The sequence below is a fragment of the Pyxicephalus adspersus genome, chromosome 9 (genome assembly GCF_032062135.1).
Source record: "Pyxicephalus adspersus chromosome 9, UCB_Pads_2.0, whole genome shotgun sequence".
NCBI classification, from domain to species: Eukaryota; Metazoa; Chordata; class Amphibia; order Anura; family Pyxicephalidae; genus Pyxicephalus; species Pyxicephalus adspersus.
This window is the reverse complement of record NC_092866.1, coordinates 41,117,136-41,133,306: the sequence shown is the minus strand read 5'-3', so window position 1 is coordinate 41,133,306 and position 16,171 is coordinate 41,117,136. Positions and strand designations below refer to the sequence as shown.

General features: G+C 35.9%; 1 protein-coding gene across 3 annotated transcripts in view; it reads right to left on the bottom strand.

Annotated features, from left to right (window-relative positions):
- Positions 1-16,171, bottom strand: part of CHID1 (chitinase domain containing 1) — a 339,220-nt gene that overhangs the window by 36,123 nt on the left and 286,926 nt on the right. The window contains exon 11 of one of the 3 annotated variants that reach the window (XM_072421680.1): positions 11,426-15,525. The exons of the other annotated variants lie outside the window; for them this stretch is intronic. Coding sequence (XP_072277781.1) covers positions 15,486-15,525 — 40 coding nt within the window. The 3' untranslated portion in view covers positions 11,426-15,485. Of the gene's footprint in view, positions 1-11,425; positions 15,526-16,171 lie in introns of those variants that run through there. 3 annotated transcript variants of the gene reach the window in all.

The window sequence follows — 16,171 nt, the reverse complement described above, 5'->3', positions numbered from 1 at the left end:
CAAACCAAATACATGTTTTTTGATTATATGTTATGGAGCTTTAGCAGCACCCTTTAAAATTCAGTCTAAGCAGTAGTAAGGGAATATTGTGGCTTGAAGAGGTAATTTAGCTGCTAGCAGTCACAGCCTGCTGACCCTTGCTGTTAGCTATTAATTACTGGATGCTTGTTTTCTGGACACATTATATTATCTATTTTTTCCTTCACTATGAATAAACCTCCTAATAATAGTTATAAAGCAGTGTAGTTGTGCAGTGATCATATTAATTATTTCTGCCACCAGTGTCTCAAATGGTCACATAGCTGCCCTGCCTTTGGTGGTTAAGTCAATGACACATCTTGAAATCAGCAAGACAAAGTACCCTCTGCTATAACACATCTGACCCTTAAACAAACCAAATTAGTCATGGATTGACATTGCTTTCTCTTGGATTATTGCTTAATTAATCCTTTCTTTATCTGCCTGGCACATTCTAATTACCTGCACTATGCTCTCCAGGCCCCTCACTTCTTACATAGATGACTCATCTTGGTGCAGAAATATAGTGAGATGTACAATAAAAAGGATGAGATCACTGCAGCAGATTTATCATAAACCTGACAAACTAAATGGGCCTCCCCTAGTCTTTAAAAGCATCCTATAAACTACAATTCAGAGATCTTTCACCTGCTCCCATCCATAGCTTTACTTTCTGTTATCAGTCTCAGGGCTGATCGTGCAGGAGACAAATGTCTAATATAAATTACAACTCTGTTGTGTGTTCTTTTCCTAAAGTATTAAATAATTTACAATTTAAAAAGGTAGTTTGTGTTCTTGTTGATTTTTTATTTAAACATCTTTGGGAGTAAGAAACAAGTGATACCCATATACAGAGTTCGTTTTTTTTTTGTCACAGACAACTACAACAGATAATCATAGAGCATTAATAAGACTTTGTTAATGGCCAAGTCATTGGCACAAGCGCATAGGTCACAATAAAGTTTACTTACACATTGTGCATAAGAAAAGAGCAAATTTGCTTGATAAAAAAGTCAGCCATTAGCAAAGAAAATCCAAAACCCACTGTATGTTTTCAAATTCAGCAAAAATGGACAAATACCCTGAAACCTAGGAGTGGTTTTGGGGTTTATGCTAATCTCCTCTTTTTGCATTCTTTGGGCCCGTCACTATGAATGGCTGCTCTACTGGCTAAAAAAAATGTTAAGGAGACATGTAGGGGCAGGTAAATATTGGCACTTGTACATTGTGCTGCAGCTTGCCTATCCTTTCCAGTCTACTTCTTCCTATAGGCCAATACATCAGAATTATTGGCATTGGACTTTACTTCCGGAATTGTGTTGAAAAAGGTGCATCTGATAGGTGTGGGTACCTCTAGGTGACTTCTCTATGCCCCTTTATTAGTTAAATGTATTTATTTATTCTAGAGACAGAGTCTCTTTAAGCCGTGAGTTAAAAGTATTGAAGAACACCCCTTCATATAAATTGTGTTCAAGGAATTGAAACATTTTTCTGGTTAGAAAGTTTTTACAGAATAAGTGAAGAAGACATGATGCATCTCCTGGGACATTAAGGGGAGAGAGCTGTCAGAATCTCTTATAGCTAAAAAAGGATGCTACTTAAGGCTACTAAAGAGCATGACAAATATTTATTATCTCCCATTATGTCCTAATGATAAGATGAGGTCTTATAAATGTTAATGTTAGTATAAAGGATATCTTACGCTCATTAATTAAAAGCACCAAGGGTGAGTTATTTTCAGTTTTGGTTAACTGGCATTTTGGCATTGGTGTACCCTGTATATCTGTATATGCATTTTCTCTCAAAATGAAAAAGACAGTAAAACCACTTAAAACCGTTGAAGGTGAAAGGTAATATTTCGTATAGGCCTTACATGCTTTCTATGACTACTAATATAGCAGGCAGAAAAGGAGTAGCTGGTGTACTGCAAGAAAAAAAAAATGATGATCTTTCTAACTTAAAGTGAAACTAAACTCATTCTGGCCGAGCCAATCAAGATGGCCAAAAATTGTTTTTAAAAAGAGGGTAAGGATGAAGATGGTGGTGCCCAGTGATGGAATGGGGACAGGTAAGTATCCTAGGTTTAGTTCTGTTGTACCACATATGTGCTAGATCTCACTCATATATTGACCATTAAAGCCACTGCTCCTTTCTCTTTCTCTGAAGTAAGAAAACCAGGTAAAACAAACAAGGCTGGAGAACATTTTATTCATTATTTTGTGCACCAATGTAAACCATCTTACTCAGTGAAGAAATGGAGTAACAAAATGTCCAGAGTTAAAGTTAATATCCCCTCACATCTTACACCCCTTTACCCTTCACAAAAACTCCATTTTTTTTAGATAGCCTTGATTAAATGCTAATAATTTCATGGACCTTTCTCTCCTGAGGGTACATGTTCACTAAGGTTTACAGTACTGAACTAAATGATTCTCACATAATTATATAAATGCTAGGAAGGAAGAAGGGACTCCTATTTAGTCACATCCTGTGTTTGAATATGCAGCACATCTTTTGAAAGAAAGCTTTAAAGAAAAAAATTGGATTTTTCTGATGCCTGATCAGAACTATTAATGTGTAATTACAAAATAAAATATAAAACACTTTAAATTGTTTTATACCTTCTGTTGTAACTTTAAAATGTTTACCTATTATTATATTTGTTTTTTACCAAACTGGTTTAATATTCAATAATTCAATGAAACAAAACACTTTTTGTGGGAAAACATCAATTCATATGATTGAGATAATAAAAAAACAATAATAAAGCTCTGCTAAAAAAGTAAAATGAAACATTAATGCACTGACAATAATGGAGCTATCTAACTTGAAGATAACAATTAATCGTCTACATCTGTGCAGTATATAAACGCTTTAGAAAATGTGTTATATAAAAAAACATTTCTCACAGTTCTTAATCCTACTTTTACTAAACAATATATGTACAAGACAAAAAAATAGGAAGATCATTATTATCAGAAATGGACATTTTCCTGCAGGTATTTAACTGTGCATAAAATGTAAGTGAAAATATTGTTAAGAGAATGAACACAACCCATAAGGTAGAATGCTGAAAGAAAACCATATAAACAAAGGGTGGAGGTTAGTTATCATTTCTTGGAGTTGTCTAATAATAAATGACCATGGTCCGGAGGTGTCAGATAATGTCAGCCTATTAAGGACAAGGACTTGTAGTCATCTCAATACCCAGGATTATCTTCACATTGAAACAACATAAAAAAGGAAAACTCATTGCTAACAAGGCCACCACAATAATTAAGTTGTTGGAGAAATCAACGCTTGTTTAACAAAGTTATTTATTTCTCTGCTAGAGGAATAAAGCAGCAAGTCAATGAAGGAGAAGGGAAATATTTTCTTTCCAGCTTTTAATGCTTTTAATTAAATAAAAATAAACAAACACTCCTGGCCAAAAGGCTTCTTATGTCGCTCTGCAATACAGCATCTCTCCCATGTGATAACTTTTATTAATTACCAATCATCGGAAGTACAAAAACATTTGGAGCAAGCAAATATGCATTTCTTAAAAGAAACTAATACATACTTTTAGAGTGCTTTTAACACAAAACTTACTACTGCATATACAATATACTATTACAGTATGGACATGGTGAAGGAATACTAGTACGATAAATAGTACATTTTCATCTAATAATGGCTTGTCAAAATATTTTCATCTGTGGGTCAGATTACATAATTTTCTACACCAAGAAGATCACCAAATATCCATGACAAATAAACCTTAGTATAATGATAATAGGTGCTAAAAATAATAAGTGCTAAGCCCATCTAAGCCACACACTCTACATACCTCAGTGACATTTGAATTTGGAAAAAAAAAAACAACAATAAATAAAAGTAAAATACACCTACGCCAGATGGCTTAGGCTCTTTTCGGCTTAATATCTGAAGCATTCTATTTAAGATCTGGTTGAGCCTTGTAATTTTGTGCTTTCACTTTTGTTGCCCTAAAGGGGCAAATACATTGTTTTAATTTGATGTTCATTTATATAATGTTCTTTCTTAATGTTTACTAAAGTAGTTTCCACTTAGTAGTATTAGTATACGATTGATCACCTTCAAATATATATATATATATATATATATATATCTCCAAGCCTATCATGGGTGAACCTGAGTGATCCAGCCATCCTTGAATGGATCCGGTCTAGGGTTGATAACATTTGCCAAATATTAGCAAATGATTTTAAGATGCAAACCTGCATTCCAGGTTTGTTGAATAACCCAGGTTCACCAATGATAGTCCATATCAGTCTTACTTTACAATGGCATGTTAAGCTCCAGTGCGTTTTCATGGAGGTATTTATATAATGGGCACATATCAGGTAATATAGTCTATATCCATCAATGTCCAGAATGTATATGGGTGTGCACCTGCATTGTTGATTATGTAACAATGTATTATTTTATTGTTGTTTGGAATTGTATGACTTGCCAATTTAATAACTGTTAATATGACCGGACCCAATCTACAAGTTTCAAAAGTTTTGGTTTTGAGGAAGTCTATTTTGTTACAATTGTGCGTTCTCACATTGTTATATGTGCATTATTTTTGAACTTGTTAAATTGGTAGTTAAAAAAGAATTTGTGTCTTTTAACATATTTATATTTGGGTAGATGTTATATTATTTTATATACTGTTTAACAATTTAAAGTCCCATTGGACGTTCTCTTCTTGAATTTGTTTATTTTAGAGAAAGCTGCTGCAGCAGCTGGCATGTGAGGGTGTTATTAGTAGAGGATCCCTGTTAATACCACAGTTGAACAAACTACTACTTTTTTTTCTAAACAGCCAATATTAAGTACCTTTACAACATAGATAAAAATTTCAATAGGGAGAAACTGGCTTCCCCTAAAGTGAAACTAAAGTCCCACTTTACAAAATACAGGATCAGGTAGATGGTTTTTTTAGAAACGGACAGGAGATGTCCCTTCTGCAATAATCCATTTTACCTGTGTGATTGCTGCAGGAAAGTGTAAAAAAAAAAAAAAGCTGCGTAGCTCATCGATGGTTGCCAGGAAAACCCAGCAAACCTGACTTCCTTTTCATGTGCACCCCTCTGGCTGCCGGTCCTTGCTTATAGGAGCTGCACAGCAAATATCCCCACTGCAGATGGAGCAGTAGAAGCACAAGGGAGTGAAGGAAGAATACTCTGCTGCTGCTTTAGGTGGTGGAGAAAGTAGGAAAAAAAAATAGAGTTGAGCAGTATGAGCAGCAAGGTTTGTTCAACCAGCAGGAGAAAGAGTAGGCATCAGAATAATCTGCCCTTTCCAGCAAGAGAGAGCCAGGAGATCAAGTGAGGCCAGTAATTATGGTCTTTCACTCAACCAGCTCTCCTTAAGACCAAGAGCCACAAGATTAAGCCTTGCAAAGAGGGATTGCATTCGAGGGGATCAGGGAGTGAATTGATGGGGAAGCATGCAGCCGAAGAGAAAAGCATCAGAACTTTGAGAAAGGTGAAAGTCAGATTTTTGTGGCCCACTACCACTGTACCTCCTCAAGCCTAAAGCATACCTCTCTCATGCTCCACCATGACCAGACCTACAGTCAGAGTAATTACTGTGTACCTATAAATAATCCAAGGCAAGATGTAATCACTCAGCATCCAATCGGTCAGGGAAGCCTCTCCTCCTTCCACATCCAACTGGCCTGTTACCTATGGAGACTGCAACCACAGGCTAACTTTTAAAGGTCAGAATGATGAGAGACATTTGGCTATATTCATTTGTTGCAATCCCTTTGCTTGTACCTGTTTGGGCACACTGTTGCTATCCCCTAATGTAGCCACTTTAGGGAGACTGTCTTTATCAACTATTGTCACAATATCTGGAACTATCTTCCTGTATCTTTCCTTATCTGACTTTGAAGATTACAAATACCCACTTATTCGTCAGGTAAGTCCAACATATAAAAGGCCCTACTGACGATAGTTTTGGCCTTCCCAGTTTCCCAAAATCAACATGACGTGATATAATGGTATGATTATAATACTTTCTAATATATAATGCCACTGAGCAATAAAACCTGACTTAATGACAATATTGTAGTACAATGGTAAATTACATGTAATTGACCTAACCATGGCAACTAATCCATAAACAGAAAACATTACGCATGTTTAGACTGGGCTAACAATATAGCTAAACTATTATCTTAAATTTATTTAGCACTAACATATTATGCAAAGCTCTAAAACGTCTATAATTATGTCATTTACAACTGTCCCTCAAAAGTGCTCAAACTCTGATGTCTCTACCATAGTCACATGTCATTAATGATGTATTACATATATAGAAACACCACATATTTTACCAGATTTTCTGTGCTAACAATCATGACAGCACATGCTATATCCCCAACAAGGACTGTCAATGAGGCATAACCATAACAATGACATTTTATACTGATATAAACCAGCCCCTGTAATCAATAAATCCTGAACTAAACTATAAAATGCTTCCAGTGCAGCTTTGAGCATTCCCAGTAGAAAGTTGAACAAGGTTTCATGTGTAGACTAATGGTGATCTTTCTTGACAGTAACCAATGCATTTAGCTCATTCCACATGAATTGATTTAAATTACTTCTTTAGATACAATTTTTAAAACACACAAAAAAAAACTTTCATACCATTTCCATATTACACAAAAAAATATTCTTATATCTAAATGTACTGACCGCTTAGGTATATGAAATAAAATACATTTTAAAAAATATTTAAATATATTGCAAGGGTATATAAAGGCAATGACTTCTACTGCTAATTCAAGTGAATCTATCCAGTCCAAAGATAACTGCACCTTCTTGTATGCTGTAAATTAAATGCTGGATATGCAGAGCGTTGCTCAGATGGGGCCCAGGAGAAATTCATCACACGGTAAATACCAGAGCATGTTCTGATCTTTCAGGAGATGCTAAATACATCAGAATAAGTGCAGGCAGTTGACGTTAATGTGTGCACCTGTCTCCAAATACGTACTGGAGGGGGAGACTGAAAAATAGGATGACAGTCTGCCCGGAACAAATACAGCAACAGCCACAGACACAGCAGTAGCAGTGCTTAATAGTCTAACTAAGCACCATATTAATGAGATAATAAACAGAGACTTTAAAAAATCCAATACAAATTTCCTGTAAGAAGTCAGTGTCAACTAAAATGAGGACAATTCTGTGTTCAAGACATACAAACATTTGAATTTATTTCAGAGGTTGTATTCTGCACTAGCAGGCTAATATCTAAAAATGGGTCTTGATGTAAGCCTTTAGTCTGAAGTCAATATGACTAAGAAAAGAAGGGTTGTAAGACCCAGGGTGAACGTTTTCTCAAGCTTCACTTTTAAAAACAGTGGTATGTATTGATTAATAAACATGTCCTGGAATAAAAATGTGGTAGTGCTTGTGGGGAGTTCATAAATCCAATTTGAGTAAAACTGTACAGAGAAACAAGTTCTGAGGGAAATACAGAGACTGCCATATTGAGTCTTCTGGAAAAGCCATCTCTGTCTTCTACACCAAGTCATTGACCCTAAACAGTGATATAGTTTGTAAAGTATATGAAAAGCCAGAATGATTTACCTGCATACTTGTTTCAATTTAGCACCTCGGAAAGCACCAGGCCACTGCATGGCTACCGGAAAACCAGCATTATCAGGAGAGGTCAGCAAAGGAAGCCTTAATTTCTCTCTAGGCACAGGTTTCTAATAAACACCTTTTTGGCACATGCTTGAAGAATCTTGGATGGAACTGGAGGATTCCTATATAAACTGAATAGCTAAATATGGCAGTTTTATTAAAACCTTTTGTAGTAACAGGGAACATACAATCTGCAGTGCTTTCTGAATTTTCTATTACACTGATCTCCTTAATAAATTTTGCAGCTCCATTATATGTCAGCCAGAGTTTACAGCCACCTACCTACAGCAGCTCATAATCGTGTCTAACTCAAAGGCAAAACACATACATTTACACACACAAATATATCATAAACATTAGATGAATGTTTGCCATGGAACACATGTGCAAAACACAAACTGGAATAATAAAATTAAATACATTGTCAACATGTTTGGTGCAATTCTGAGACAGTGTTTCAAGATAAGAACCTCTGCAAACTGTACAGCATAATGGTGGAAAAAATGGTTTGAGGTTGATTTGCTACTTTAAGAATAAGATAAGAATGTGGCTTATCTTAAAGCTAAGATCTCAAAGTTTCAAGCAGACTAGCAAATATATAGAAATTACTGAAAACAAAGGTACTGAGTGTTATGAACAGGCCTAGTCCAAGCTTAATTTGAATCTTATTTAAATGTCGCTAAGGGATTGAAACAGTCATTTATTGTAAGAAAATCCACAAACATCTGATAACTGAAATAATTTTACACTGAGGAAGGATCAAATAATTCACCAAAATGATGTCTGAATGGTAGCCAGGTTTGCAAAATGTAAAAAAGAAGTAATTTTTGGTAAAGGAGGCTTTTTAGGCCTCTAGGGCCAAGGCTGAATTTACTTTTTATAGTACAACATTGTACTACTGAACAAATGGTTAAAAGGGCTAATTTTCTTTCTTATGTCTTTATTCCAATATATCAAATTTATATATAGAAACTGTTTGAATGAAAATGTTTGCCCTTTCAAACAATAAAGCCACCTTTAAGGTGATGTTGTTTTATACCCAACTGTACCTAATCCTAAACAGAAGCTGTTCTTTTTTCAAATGAGACACAGGGTGACCTAACAGATAAATACAAAGAACAATAGGTATTTTATAAAGAAAGTTTTGTGCTTAAAAATGATATTCCTATATCATGAGAAACTGTGTTTTCCCTTTATACTGGTGACTCAGTCTTTCCGGGGGAAGCCAAATATAAGTATAAAAATATATATATCCTCCTGGTATATGGTATGGTCCTGGTGTTGTCTCTGACAGTAAGGGATAAAGAAGAACGAATAAACACCAAAAGGCTTACCCAACAAACAGAGCAGGAAGCAAAGCCCCTAAAGTTAAAGTAGAAAGCCTATAGCAACTAAGCAGAACTCATATAGAACTGGTTTGGCCAGTAAAGTACATTGATACGTTGCTTTAGGTTACTACAATTTATTAAGCACAAAAAATTTTATTTTGTGAACCACTGTTATTTGCTGAAGTACTGGGTCTGCTATTGGCAAAGTTTATACTGTACGTACCAACATTGCTGATTAAACTATACCTTTCATCCTCTGTCATTTATTGACATGGCTGCCAAAGTCAACTGTGCTATGTAAGTACAGTATAGATAGTATAGTATATACTCAAGATATAAAGTTTTAAAATACAGGGAGTTCCCGGGTTAAGGACATCCGACATACCGATGTCTCCAAGATACGAACGGGGCTTCTCTGCTCATTCTGTGCAGAACGGAGGCTCAATAGGGGGAAGGGGAGGTTTGCACGACGTGCAGAAGAAATCTTTTTCTAAACACAGCTGAGGTTATGGGTGATCCTAAGGACTGAGCTTTTTCTGCAGGCTCTTGTAACTCTTTAAATAACCAAGACAAACTCTGCTGTTGTTTATTTTTGTAGTAACTAAATAAATGACAAACATCTGTCCTAATGCACTTCTTAACATAAGTTACCTGTTCTGACTTACATAAAAAATTCAACTTAAGAACAAACTTACAGTCCCTATTTTGTATGTAACCTGGAGACTACCTGCAGAGACCTTTAAAGAATATTAAAATGGCACATAACTACAAGTAATGAATCCTAGATTATGTTACAGTGCACAGTTGGCATATTAGCTCCAAGGGTCTACCTATAGTCCACCAGGGCCGGAATCCACACATATGTACAGTGAGGGAAAGAAGTATTTGATCCCCTGCTGATTTTGTACATTTGCCCTTTGACAAAGAAATGACCAGTCTATAAATGTAATGGTAGGTTTATTGTAGATGTGGGAGACAGACAGCAATACATGTGGAGAGGTATGATTTATGGAGGCACAGAAAAAAAAACATGCCCCTCAAGGTTGGACATCTGGACACCTAACTCATACTCCCCAAAAAAACATTTTTACTTTTTCTTTTTAGGAGTAAGCATTGGTTTACCCTTCTTGTATCTGCTGCAGTTGTTTTTAAAATTAGTTTTCTCTCTCCTTTAAACTTGACCATAAGCTTTTATATAAAAAGAGATACTTTTATAACAGTGAAACAGCATTACCATTTTAAAACTGCATTAAAAAGTCCCTGGCACACATGAATTCGTACAGAACAACAGTTGGCAAAAAGAAAATTAATATTTGTTATGGACTGTAAGACCTCCCATATAGCTTCTAATTTGTCAGATCAAACAAATTTCACAACTGTGTAGAGGGTCTTCCTAAATAAATATAATTTCATTAGATTGTTTTATGAATCTCTGAAGATAAATAGATTTTGGTACATTTGGTTGTTCTGTCTGTGTGGCCAGCATTAAAACCAAATTCTATGGTTTTTAGATATATTTAGGACCAATAGCATAATTCTCGCATTAATAAGATCTGGAACTAGACAAATACCCAAAACTGATTACATTTTGCTAAAGCACTATGTATTATACACCACAGCTTTGGTTTCATTTCATAAAATATTGTTTCTAAAATTGTTCATCCTATTGATCGGCTTCAGCCTTTTCCTGCAAATCCTATCTACATGCACTCCTTCCAGTACTGGCTAAAAAAATCACTGCTCAGGACAAACTTTCTGGGAGTGGACTATGAAAATGCAATGTATTTGGTCAGGAGAACATATAGAATTTTAACTTTTAACTTCCCCAGAGGTAACCCCTAGTGTGAGAAAAAAAGATGCTGAAAGCAGTAACCCTGAGTCACACTCGGGGTAGCTGAAACAGTAAAAATCAATGGTAAAATGAACATTACCTGATGCGCTGGCATCATCCTTTGTTCTCCAACGTCCTTCGCGTCTACTCGCTTCCTCCAGCCAGGTTCCTCTGCATCCGATAAGTCACCGGGGAGTTCCCGGTGACATCGGAGCGTGCAGCCGCGGCAGGAATTTCAAATTATTTTGTATTGCATTCAATGCAAAATAATTGTATTGAATGCAATACAGTTCATTTATGTCTAAAAGCAGTACATTGTCTTTCATGAAAATTTATTTTACGGTATAATATATTAGTATGAGTATATTTATTTATTTATTTTAAAAATGGTAAATTAAAAAAAAAAAAATGATTTAAAAAAAAAAATTATTTAATTTTAAAATTTTGACACGATTTTGTGTTTAAAACTTTATTATACTCATACTATTATATTATACTGTAAAATAAATTTTCAAGAAAAACGCTATGCAAAATGTACCGCTTTTAGACATACAAATCCAGACAGAAATGAACAGCTCAGGAATTGTGGCCTCAATTGTGTCCAGTGCCAACCTGGAATCCTCCTTAATCCCAGCCCTTCTTCTTCCTTGCTATGGCTACGTCACCCGATCTAGAACTGCGCAGGTACCAGATCATGTGATTTAGCCTGCTGTAAAGAGGTAAAAAGCGTGCATATCTCACTGTGCATGGTGAATTTGGCATTTCTTTCCCCTCAATGCAGAAAAATGCCTCTTCTACGCATGCTCGAAGTCAGGCATACGCAGAAGAAGCAGCCAGAAGCCTCCTGGGATGCGTTACGTAGGTATCCTCTGTGCTCCCTGCAGTGTTTCAGGAAAAAAAAAGGACATTTTATCTTTACATAAAAGGGTTGTATGGCTAGTCAAATATTATGTGTGAGGGGTTAAGCTCAGGATCGTCTTTGCTGGGGTCAAAGGACACTTGTCTGGTTCATCCAATTCAGATCACACGCTGAGGTATAAGTGTTAAGCTGACTTGTAGTCAGGTTTATTTGAAGGTTGCAGATAAAATAACAAAAATAGCAAAAGAAAACCTTACCTGTCCGGCACTTACTATACATCTGACGTTCCTGTCTATCAGTTGGAGGGCTTCTCCCTGTCAGCTCCAAACAAAGATTTCAGCAACCTTTTACTCAGATTTGAGTTCATTCACACAGACCAACTTTCTGTGTCCCCAGGCAGAGAGAGACTGACTGAGCTCCTGGCTCTGTTATATCCCCACCCTTAGTGCTGCTTCAAAAATTACCTCGCACGTGAGAGTTTTCCACCTGCTACTTCACATAGGAGAGGAGTCTTGGGCAAATATACCTCCCTTCTACCACCAATGCTGCATTGGTGTCACATGTGCAATGGGAAACACATAACTTTAGGAACTCCTTCTGAATCTTGCTTTCATCACATTCTTCCTAAACACAAATTTGGAATTTGCCAACATCCTCAGGTTCCCTACATGCCTGCTAATTTTGTGCAATGAAACAATTAACAGATTACACAGCAAATCTGCACCACTCAGTGGCCAATAAGAGAGAAGAACGTGCAATCTGATATTATGTTGTTTTAAATGCACAAAAATTAGAAGGCACATTTAAAGAAATGCCTGGGATGTGTTCTTTCATATACAGCGATTAGCAGAGAACTTGGAAATAGAGTTTGGTATTTCCTGGGCTAACACAGGAAATGCTTGATAACCCTGACCACTACATAGGCCTCCTTATAACTAATCACCCTATTTGTAGTAAATGTTACTTCTTCCATGCACTTGCCAACAAAAATATGTCAAAGATTGTCTACTTAAAAAAAATATTGAAGGGAATCATAGGAAGTAAATCATCCACCCATGAGGTCCAGGTTTAATGGTAATTCTGTAATATGGCTCCCAGCCCCTTTCCAAGACAGAACAGACTAAAATATTCAGCACAATTATGTATATGTTCACACAATAAAGCCAATGGATCAAAAAAGTATTGCATCCATAATCTATCCGCATTTCAGACACATAACTAGCATTTTCAGAAGGAGATACAATATAGTAACATGCACATTCCTACTGATGCAGACTTTCGTTTAAAACATTTTCATATCTGTTTAATATGTTTCATTATTTTTGTGTTTGTACTTTTTAGGCAATACAGAAACAGTCTGATAGGAAAATATAAGGTTAATACAGCAAGTGACCATATTATCTCTTTCTTTCCACTCTGAACTGAAAAGGTCTCATTAGCTGCAGATTTGTGCTGCTGATGAGAGCGAGTGTTAATTTTTTCCCCTGATTTAGAGCCTGTTTTATTGCTGTTAATTAGTGGATGTGAGTGTAAAAGCTGTTATGTCTGTTTTTTTTAATTACCTAGCGGCTGTGGGATCTCAGAGTTAATAACAAGAACACAGAAAGATTTTTAACGGTTTAAAAAATATGCAAGTGTTATATTTCATATTTGACAAATTTCACTTTGAACTACCTGCCTACATTTATTAACTGGGTAAATAAACTCATAAAAGGATTTCATCACAAAGATGGTTATGAGATTTAACAAATTAGGGCAACTGTGCTTTAGGTGAATGAAAGGTTTATTAGGGTAAAATAAAAGTACTTACAACTACCAACACCACCCTTCTATTCTTGTTTAGCTGTGTTTTATTACTAGAAATAATACTGCTTTTTTGTCTGTCTTCTTACAAACACACTTGTGATTTTCTTTTCAGATTAGTTATTGGGCAATGCTCATGAGTTGCAGGCTCATGTATGTTCAAATCACATGTCCTGCTCTAAGGAAAAGGGACTTGAACATACAAATGAAACACAGCCTTGAGCATAGCTGTGCCAAGTATAATGAATATATTTTGAAGTTTAAAGAAATCTGAAGTTTTGAACATTTAGAACATATTGAGCAGTAGGAAGTAAAGACTAACTCTTTGGCAGGTTAGCATTCGGTGAGGTTTGTCACTTTATTAGCCTATCACTGCATGCTTTATTGGTAAACCACTACAAATTCTCCAGAATTCTGAAGCTGAAGAAAAGGTGATTCTAAAACGTGAGAGAACACTCATTTATTTCCCTTTAATTCAACTTCCATTGCAAAAGTTGAAGCAATACATTTTTCTGCTGGGACTTTGATTTATCTTAGTGCCTTTTATGATTTGCTTTAGTCTATAGTTCAAAAAGTCTAATTCAACCCAACTTTTTATTCTCTACAGAAACTGTAGAAAAAAAAAGTGGCATATATATGAATTCACTATATTCTTTGCTAATTGTAGTACATTTTCCCAGATGCCATATATTTAGTTGTGTTGAAAATTGAATGTCTATAGATTTCACTAAAAGACAAAAATAAAGTCTTTAGGATACCTTTTTTACCATTGGCTGATATACAGATAAAGCTGGTGAATCCAGAGCAGCCTTTCTCACGTTTTTAACATGATGGAACCCTTAAAATAATTTTCAGGTCTTCAGACAACCCCTGCTGGAATTACTATAACCACAGCCAGATGGTCAGTGGGGAAAATGTCACCCTTACAGATAGCCAAAATATCACTTAAATTGACACAAGAGACACAAATTGCTCATTTCTCAAGGAACCCTCAGCAACCTCTGGGGAAACTCCGATTAGGGAACACTGATCCAGACAAATGACAGTGCCTGGAATCACTACATGTTTTTTACTACACTCCTAAACAACCCTAACAAATATATAAAATGTTTAATATATAACAGCTTCATTTGAGATAATCCTATTTTTGATAACACTGAGGAATGGATTTTTTGTTAACACTGGGGAACACTGGCCAATTGGGACTCACCAAAATATATTGCCATTGTGAAGGAGGAAACAATTTATGCTCCGCTTAGTTGAGTTATAGATTGGAATTCCCAATTCCTCCATTAAACCAGGTATGTTATGGCATTACACAAAGCCACTGTCAGTTCCAAAATACTGTAGAAATGCAATTTCTCAGGTGCCAAAGTACGATAACTTTGTTCCTTTTTCAAGCAAAAATTTCTTACGCAGTCTTGATGCTAGGAGTTCTGAAGCCTTCTTCGTTGGTCCCAAATCACGTGCTAAGTCAATCAACTCATGCTGATCAAATCCCTTACGAACGAGTCCTCTTCAATTTCAAACTCTTCATTCATTCATTGTTGTCACCTAGTTTATCACCATAATCATGTTCTTTAAGAGAGGGTAGTGTAACGAAACCGGGCACTGGGATGTCATTTGAATGAGCCACTGGCCATATAGCCGATGGTAGACTAGGATACTCTATGTTACATTTATTTTTCTTGTTATATCCTGAAGTATTCACTATACAAAAGTAACAGTCACTGAAATGATCTCCTGGCTCTCGCCAATCCATAGGTATACCAAATGGCATCCTATCACATGTTCCCTTTGTCCACATCTGTAAACCCTCGACACACTGTTTGCACACCTTATGAGGGGCCCAAGACTTATCTTGATCACCAAGTTTAACTTTGAAATATGCCTAAAAGGCTTGCTCAACAAATGTGCTGATGATCGACTGGGAATGGTGAAACTGCTACAGATATAACAAAATGAATCAGGGCTGTTTAGGCACTTACGACGAGAAACAGCAGAACCAGACATGATCTGAAAGAAAGGAAATACGTGTGTAAGTAGAAAAATACATTTTACCTATTCACTTGCCTATGTAGAGCAGCGCACAACCCATGACCACACTGTCTTGCGTGTAAATGAATAGCCTATACAAAACCACACTACAGTAATCGCATTAATATAAGCGTAACTAACTGTACTTTCAGAATCAGCATACCTATTTCAGTGTAAATAAGCTTAAACAATAAAGTCAACAAAAAATTTGTTCAAAATTGTTCCCCAGTGTAATCTAATGATAATCTGACATTTCTCTTTGCAGATGTTACTCGTTTTTTTTTTTCATTTTACTTCATGTTTTTTAATAAACAACATTACTGTATAATGACAGTTCACATTGTTTAATTAATACATTCATAGGAATTTTGTCTAAATTTACGTTAAAAAGACGGGAATTTTCCTTTACTGTATGTAGTTCGGGCTGACAATCATAGAGCATATGTGTATTTATTGTGAAAGTGAATGTAACCATGGATGATGTTTTCAGCCACTAATGCATTTGGATCTTTATAGGAAATAACAGATACTCAACAGAAAACTACCCACCATGAGTGACCTTGCACTCCTGACCTCACTTGATCAACTGAGTTGATAAGCATTGGCCTGCAGTAGCCGTGTCCCC